Source organism: Gracilinanus agilis, chromosome 4 (genome assembly GCF_016433145.1).
Source record: "Gracilinanus agilis isolate LMUSP501 chromosome 4, AgileGrace, whole genome shotgun sequence".
NCBI lineage: Eukaryota > Metazoa > Chordata > Mammalia > Didelphimorphia > Didelphidae > Gracilinanus > Gracilinanus agilis.
In genome coordinates, this window is record NC_058133.1 from 423,273,917 (window position 1) to 423,282,947 (window position 9,031).

A 9,031-nucleotide genomic window follows, 5' to 3' on the forward strand; every position below is an offset into this window, starting at 1 on the left:
CCTTCCAATCCTCTTACTTCAAGGTTCAGCTCAGGAGTCATCCTCCCTATCAATATCTCCTCCACATCAGAGGGTAAATTGCTCTCCTTCCTCAAAGTTCCCAATGCCCTTTGTCAAGATCAATCTTTTACCTATGTTTCATTCTACCTTCCATCTTTCTTATTTGTGTTTCTACTGTATTCCCCCTTTTAGATTGGAAGTTCCTTGAGAGCAGGGATTCTGTCACTTTTTATTCTTGTATCTCCAAAAGCTGACACAGTGCTTTCTATTAGTAGGTTTGTTGAATTGGTATGACACTAGTGATATTATCAAAGTACCTGTAAGAGAGATTCCACTTTAAAAAATGATAGCAGTTGGAAGAATCAAGGACAAGTAAGTCTATTCCTCAGTCAGATCATGAATTTAGGGCCATTTAAAACAGCATGTAATACCCTGAAAAGATAGTCAGGAATAATAAAATGAATAAAGAAAAACAGTTGGTTGACTTAGTTATGAGTAGGGAGGATGGGGCAAACCACGAAAAGGATAGCATTCTGGAAATGGATGTCGAGCATCTTGGATAAGGTTCCTTTCTGTATTATCCGGAGGTATTTAAGAGGACAGAGTGCATTCCTTGGTTTGGAAGTAAAGGGCGTTTTTAGAGCCAAAGAACAAGGGAAGTTAGAGAAGGGAAGAAATTTCCTTGGCTTGCTCCCTTTACACATAAATCATTACCTCTCCAGAAACACCAACCAAGTTTCAAATCGCACCCCTCAGTCATCCTCCACCCACTTGGTCTCTCCCTTGCCCCGCCTTTCTGGGCACCCCATCTCTCAGTGCCCCCTGCACTGTCCGCGCGACCCGGCAGGGGGAGGCAGAGGGACACATAGAAAGAGCATCGGCCCGGGCAAAAGCCCCCTCAGTGATGAAGCGCGGTGCTGGGGTGTGAAGGACCGACGGACAGACTGCACAGGCGGGCGCGCTGGTCACTGTTCCTGAGGGGGTGCAGCGTTTAGGACCTGGGAGCTGAGTTGCATCGCAGCCAGCACTCGTTGGGACGTCCCGGGACTGGTAACTCTATTGCCCTCGCAGAGCCCTCCTCCTGTCCTCCCGTCCGGGGTCCCGAAGAAGCAGCGAGCCACTCAGCAAGGGCTGGTAATAAGGCACACCCCGAGCTCCATGGCTCTAGCGGGGCGTGCATCCCGGCTCCCGGGGCTCCCATTGCTCCTCCTGGCCGCTCTTGTCTACTTCGCCTCCTCGGAGGCACCAGGTACCGTCCCCATTCCCAGGGGAGCAGGTTCTCCTCTCCTCACTCTTCTTCCCTGACTCGTCTTTTCTTCCCTTTCACTCCTCCGTTCCATCTCTCCTCCCTCCACCACTCCATGCCACCATCCTGTCGCTTCATGGGGGGCCAATTCCAGCCCCATTGTGCTTTGCAGCGTGTCACTAACCTGTTCATGCTCATTCGCTCCAGCCAGGAAAGGGGGTGGCAGATAGAGAGGGTGACTGGTCAGTGCATCCTCTGGGAACAGGCGGCGGGTGTGGAAAGGTAGCGACCGAAAACTTGGCCGCCACCCTTGACTCGGTCTTGGCTTTGCTGGGGAAACTTCGGGTATCTAGCCCCTCAGGCACTGTGAGATGGGAAAGCACACTTTACGTGCGGGATTCGTACCATTGCGCGCCGGATTCGCCACTTTGCGCTCAGGGCTCCAGGCGGACTCCAGTGGCATTTCCTATATTTTAACCTTTCCTCTACTCTGGTTCACCTGTTCGCAGAGGTGGAGGCAGTTGGGGGAAGAGATGGGAAAGGATCGATCTGGGAGGGAGAATTTTCTTAGAGGAACTTCGATGGGAAAACTGGTGGCTCCTGCGGGACCCTCCAGTTAATTTTGAGTAGGAGCAAAACTTGTTCTCTGGGACCAAAGTCCAATTAAGCAGCCAGCCACTGTGCCCCTGCCTGGGAAGTTTTAATCAGGGTGAAAGGTTGTTGTAGTTTCCCCCGATCCCCTACCTCCCCTCCTCCCGTCCCCACTTTTTTTGTGGGGAACGTGGTGGGAATAAGGAAGGGAAAGGGAGATGACTGGGGGAGGGTGGGGAAAGGAGGGATTGGGGCATGGAGGACATTTCACCTCTCCTGAGGGCTTTTCTGAAAGCAGAGGCTGGAAACAGAGGGATGCTGTGGGTGCTGAAATGTTAGAAATGCACTTAAAAAATGTGAATGCTTCTGTAAGCTTCTGGAGGAAAAAACAAAACAAAACAAAAAACGTTTCAGAGGCTAGAAGTCATGCCTGTCGGGGTTTGTTTCCTTCATCCTAAAGCATTTGGTGGTTTCTGTTCCCACCTCCTCTCTTGCAGGCCTTTTCACTTTTTAAAAATGTGTGGGCTTTATTTATGTCATCAGTTAGTAGGAGTCCAAAAAGCTGAAATATTTGTTGATAGGAGTCACTCCCAGTCTGGAGAAGAAAGCCCATTTTGATTTGGAGTTGTTGCTTGATGATAAGTATGAATCTTTTGCTTTTTGATTCTAATTAAAATGCCAAAGTGTTAGAATAAAAGGGAAAACCTCTCTGGGGAATGGGAATAGGGTGGACTTCTTTGCCTTGTGGACTTTTTTCTTGGTGGCATAGTCATAAGGATAGAGATCTTAAGAGTTGAAAGGGAACTTAGAGTCCATCTCATACACGTTTAAGGCTTTGCTAAATAAGTCTCAAAGTGGAGTATTTAAACGGCATCTCTCACAGACTTTATGAAACATTTAACAAAAAATAAAATCTTGTACTAAATTAAAAAGAATTTAAAACCCTTCCAACCCTCCCACTCCTTATATTACTTAAATATGGATATATGTGTATATACACATGTACGCATATATTCATATATTTAAGCAAAGTAACTTTGAATTAATGAAAATGTTTTGTTCCAGAAAGTTGACTATAATTCGAATTTTTGCTAAAATAGCCTTCATGACAGCAAAGTTTCAAGCACCTGAGTCAGGCAACAGTATTGGAATTTGGAAGCCATAATGTTGTCAATTTCTGAGCCAGGGTTTGCTTCTAGTACTCCTGACTCCCCATCATATTCCCCCCTCCTTTTTCTATTGTCTGGTTTCCCATAAATCATAGCAAAGCTGTGGAATGCTAGAGCTGGAATATTTTCTGGCATTCCTCTTCACCATGTTGACATGGATATATAGTTAGATGATCTCTAGCCCCAAAGTGGACCAAGTAGGACAAACACCCTTTGGGGTGAGTTACAATTGAGCTTCAGTAGTGCCACAAAACAAAAAAAGTCTGCAGAAAGCTATAGAGCATGCCACATAACTATGGAAGAAATGACAGGACATATAATTTATTTCATCTGCTATTGTAGAAGAGTTTCCTTTCTGTACTTCGATGTCAAAAAAAGTTAAAGTATTCCCCTTCAGAGGACTTAGATGCTTTATTTATACATCATAAAGTGAAGTGAGGACTTGGCAAATGGTCGGTTGGTTTGATTAGTGTAGATGGCCAAGTTGTAGAAACCAAGCCAAAAAAGAACTATTTCCCTCTCTCTTCCCATCCCCTTTCCCATATTTTGAGGCCTGAATCACTTTGTATCTATATTTCATTTGAGGTTCTAAAGATATAACTAGAGCTCTACTTTGCTAGGTGATCACAATTCTAAAAATGATTTTCAGGGTAAACTGAAATGCATAATAACTAAAGCCATCAGCAAAGATTTTTAAAACTCCTGCTTTCTAGCACCTTTATCTTCTTTGTTATAGAGATAATTTAAAAGTTTGCACTAAGCCAAAAGCAAACTTTTTAAAGGTGAGTAGTGTCAGATTTAGAGCTAAAAAGGCAATGAATCATCCAGTCCAAAGTTATCACTTTACTGATGAGGAAACTGAGACCCAGAAAAACGTGGTTGGCCCAGAGCCACATAGAGAACAGTAAAACTAGACTCAAACCCTAATACTTTTCACTCCCAATTCATTGCAGTCTTTATTACCTTACAGTAGAAGATGGATGGGCACTTGGAAATTCAGACAATTAGATCCTTTTTCTATTCGTCTGTGGTCATTATAAACAGAATATCTGATCATTTCTTCTCAAGTGCAGAGAGTGAGTGTTATCATTCCAGAGAAGAAGAGAAAGGAGTGATGTTCTGTTGTTTACTTTTCTGGGTCCTGGTCTTTTCTGTCTTATCCTGTCCTAGGAAGGCAGACCTTGTACATCAGTGTAACAGATGGGGTGCCTCTTGGATAGGATTTGAAAGGTACAAGGAAGACACTTTTTGTCCTCAAACATATTGCTTATTGTATGGCTGGCCATATGCTTTCTAGAGTTCCACCAAGAGATTCAATTCTTTGTATTATCTTTGAATTTGACCAATCACTAGGGCATTTTGTACTTTACAAATGTAGATAAAATTGACCTCTAATAAACTTGAGACACTTGGCTTACTCTACCTCAACCCATCATTTTCCCTGGGTTAAAAAAAAATAGCTTTGGAATCAGGAAGACTTGGCTTCAAGTCCCTCCTCAAGTTTATCTCTGCAAGTCACTTAACCTCTCAGTGTCCCATGGCAACTGTCCTATACATTGAAGAATAGGTGCTAACCCATATTGATAGAAATTCTTTACCCGAAGATCCCTATGTGGATAAGATTATATGTTCAAAGAAGAAACCAAAATGTGTAGATACTACTTGGAGGGTGGAACACTGAAAGATGTTATCAGTCATTAACACCTTACTGTAATTTGTCTATCTAATTACTTTTTTTTTTTTTTAAACCCTTACCTTCCGTCTTGGAGTCAGTACTATGTATTGGCTCCAGGGCAGAAGAGTGGTAAGGGTAGGCAATGGGGGTCAAGTGACTTGCCCAGGGTCACACAGCTAGGAAGTGTCTGAGGCCAGATTTGAACCCAGGACCTCCCGTCTCTAGGCTTGGCTCTCAATCCACTGAGCTACCCAGCTGCCCCCTATCTAATTACTTTTTGTCTATACATGCTATCTGGGATTGGGGCCCTGGGGAAATGCAAGACTTGAAGTGGAGAATGGAGAAATAATTAAAGAGCATGAGGCACTTGAGGTCTCTGACTCTGAGAGAACTTAAGATAGATAGCATAAAACAACAAGGTCCCTGTTATAAAGTTGACTGGGATCCTGCCACTCAGAGAAAGAAGAAGAACCAGCTAGGAGGGCACGCAAGACAAATTTTGTCTGATTTGGTTCTGTGGTTGATTTTACCTTTAGCTCTGTAGGAGAGCAGAAAGTGTTATTACAATGTTGATTCACCTGGAGAGGGTCCATGAGCTTCCCTTCTTACCATAGAACTTCTAAGAGGTTTCTTATGAAGGGAATTAGAAGAGACACAAATCTCAAAGGTGGAAAAGTTCATGGAATCATGGGGTCTGAAGCTGAAATGGACTTAAGTGATCATTTAGTACAAAATGAGGGTTCAAATATCATTACCATTATCTCCTTCCATAGGGGTAAAGCTTTATACCTTACACTACTTTGCATGGATTACTTGTCCTTGATAACCTTGATATTACCTGAGTGCCTCTTGTCTTAGTTCTACTTTGCAGAGGGGATTATTCCCTCTATTATCATGATATAATGACAACTGTACCTAATGATATTTTTAAAGGTTTATTGTCTGATTGATAAGAAGTGGGAAAATGTAAATCTAGAGACCTCAGACAAGTTTCAAAAAATCTTTCAACATTTGTTGATAGGGGAGACAGAACTGATTCTCTTTTCATAGATAGGTCCTTATCAGTTCAATATTTCTCTGGTGGCGATTCTTGGGGGCTTCACTTCAAAGGGGACATCTTTGGAAAAGATGCAAGTGGCCATCTAAAGGTATACCACGGATAGGGAGAGGAACTAGCCCTCTGATTTCCATGGTATAGGGAATTCTTGGTGAGGATTTCCCTTTACCAAACTAGTTGATTCTTGCTTTGCAGCTTTTTGTCTTAGAGAATGCCTAGAGCACTGAGGTAAAGTCCAAGTCCTAGAACCAATATGAGTCAGAGGTGGGTCTTAAACTCAAGTTTTCTTGGCACTAAGGTCAGCCCTCCATCCATTATGCCACATTACCTCTCTAAAAGTATATATGTATAAATTGGTATTTTTTTTTTTTACTTTTTTTATGGTCATTTAATCTCTATAGAAGACATTCTATGTGTGATGAGGGTGGGGCATGATAGGTAAAACATTTTATCATTTGCCTTTCCTTCCATGACAAAATTCAACTTTATTTGATTTTTTTTCTTCTAATGTTACTAGCCATGTGAATTGTAGGATTAAAATGATGGTTTGATGGATATCATTTCCTCTACATTTATCACTGTCACTATTCGTGTGGTATTGGGGATAAAGTGCTGCTTCTGCAGTCAGAAGACCTGAGTTTAAATTCTATCTCTGTTACTTACTATCTGTCATCTTGGACAGATCACCAAGTCTCTTTGAGACTCAGTTTCCGCAAATGTAAAATGATGGGAAGTTATACAAAATAACCTGGGAGGTAGATCCTTTTTAGTTCTGAATCCATGATCCTAAGATCATAATTCATTGGCCACACTGCTACCGTCTTTACCTCAAACATTTCTGGAATACTTGCTTTACAATAAGATGTCTCTGCCCTTTAAGGACTTATGAACAAGGTACTGTGGTAGTCATAGTACCTACTTCACAGAGTTGTTGTGAGGATTAAATGACAGCACATAAGTACAGCCCTTTGTAAACCTTAAGCCCTATATAAATTTTAGTCATCATTGGCGTTATCATCATCTTCTTCTTCATTGTCATTATGATTATTGTCTAACACAAGGGCCCATGATGGCCAATCAGATCTTTTCTTTTTTAGCACTTTGCCCCTTTCCTCCTGGAAGTTTTATTCCAGTGGTGGTTATCATGGATCTGAATTAATTTATGTTGTGCCCTATGACAAATGGGACCTCAGGAAGAATGCCTGCCAAATAACAAACAAAACAAAATGAAACAAACAAAAAACCAAACAACTTCACACAGTAAAGAGTATTCAAGAATTGTTCTTAGAATTTTCCTTTTCTCAGGAAATACTTCTCTTTCTGTGAGAGATGGGAGGCTCCCACTTTTTCCCTCCTCCTATCCAAGAAGCTCAAGTAAAATTGCAATTCCTAAATCCTTTAGTCGACAGAGGGCGCTCATGGCATTCTAGTGGCAGAGCAATTCTTTGTACATATTCCTTTCTATTGTGTGAAGGAATCCATACATCAGCCCAAAAAGAGGAACCAGAAGCAGTAGCTGTGGTTTGCTGCTGGGGTGTAGGCAGGTTATTATAAATTTCTGCCCAATTCCTGTTGAGTCTTTAATTTGTTTGGGGGTAAAGAATTGTTTTCTATGACTTCTTTGTAGAATGGAGGATTCTGGAGGTCTAGGTAGATTCAATAGCAAAGAAAAACAAAATTAAGGTCAACTTTCATTTAGCTAGAAGTAAACTCTTTACTGTGTTGCTGCTTCTTCTGCTGACCTCTTTTCCCCTCTTTCATTAGTTGCTGGAAATTTCATCATAGGGTAACTCAAGAAGCAAAAATCCTCTTAATCTACGAACTTGGCTACCTATTAGTAGGTGACAAAATAATTTGAAGCCCTCTACTCTATCTCCACTCCCACTGTATCCAGAAAAGATATGCAGTCTCTGTAGTCCTAAGTGTAGACAGTGAGATTAAGCAGTGAGTGCTAAGCAGAAGAAAATAGATAGGAAAGAGAAGAAAAAAGAAAGATCAAATAAAGAGAGCTTAAGGAAAGAAGAAGAGAAAGAAGAGTGCTGATTTCATGCCAATGGATCTGGTTTCTGAGTCCCAATTCAAAATTACAATTCTTGTAGTAACACTAGAAGACTATATAACCTTTGCTTAATAAATAGATCAAAAGATAAAGTCTGTCCCAGTATAGAAAGGTAGATAACTGATTTTTCACAGGCCAAATGCATCCAATATAGGATGTCTTCCAAAACAGATCCAGTTGTTAGTCAATAAGCATTTATTATGCTCATTGTTAAAGGTGTAATAGAGTAATAGAGTAAAGGTATAAAAGGTAATAGAGGAGACAACATGCAGATAAGCTACAGACACACACACACACAGAATAAATGGGAGGTAATTGAGAGAGGGAATACTCTAGATTTAAGAGGATTAAGAAAGACTTTCTGTAGAAAGTGAGATTTTTAATTAGAACTTGAAAGAAGCTAGGGAAGTCAGAAGGTGATGATAAAGGGGGAGGGGGGAGAGTATTCCAGGCATGAGGGATGACTGATGAAAATGCCAGGAACAGTGATTTTTTTTGGAAAAACATCAAGGAGGAGAGTAGTAGACTCAGTATTTGCAGCCACTTCTCCAGATTCCAGACCCACCACTCTTCCCACTAAACCATGTTGAGCCTCAGTTCATTATTTTGCTATTTGGTTCATATAATAATTATGATAACAGTTATACTTCATAATTTATAATAATTTAATATTATGCCAAATTTTTCTACATTCCAGCCAAATAAGCCTATGAAATGTTCCCCAGATGCTTCATTCCATCTTCTATCTCTGAACCTATGCCCAGTGTCTCCCCTTGCCTGGAATGCATTCTTTTCTTTGCTGCTTAAAATACCTAGCTTCATATCAAGGCTTAGCCTATGCACTACTTCCTACTGTGGGGGTGCTTAACCTGTGGGCCATGAATTTGCTTTAAAAGATATTTCAATAACTTTATTTCAATGTAATTTGTTTCTTTTGTAATTCTATATACTTTTATTCTGCTCATTTAAAAGCACTTTTCTCTGAAGGGGGTCCATAGGCTTCCTCAGGCTGCCAAAGGGGCCCAGGACACTCAAAAAGGTTAAGAAAGCCTTGCTTTAAGGTGTAATACCTTTATGTTCGTTTCTTGTCTATGACTAGACATTTCTCTTCCTTACCCTCTAGTTCCATAGGCTTCTTCCAGAGAAGTGTCGATTACTTTGCTTATTCTTCCTTCCTTCCTTCCTTCCTTCCTTCCTTCCTTCCTTCCTTCCTTCCTTCCTTCCTTCCTTCCTT

The 9,031-nt window shown here is 41.3% G+C and overlaps 1 protein-coding gene across 1 annotated transcript in view; it reads left to right on the plus strand.

Moving 5' to 3' along the window:
- The first annotated feature begins 1,158 nt into the window (after window positions 1-1,158).
- Window positions 1,159-9,031, plus strand: part of FNDC1 (fibronectin type III domain containing 1) — a 113,482-nt gene continuing 105,609 nt past the window's right edge. Inside the window, exon 1 of the mRNA XM_044675750.1 lies at window positions 1,159-1,247. Coding sequence (XP_044531685.1) covers window positions 1,159-1,247 — 89 coding nt within the window. The remainder of the gene's footprint in view (window positions 1,248-9,031) is intronic.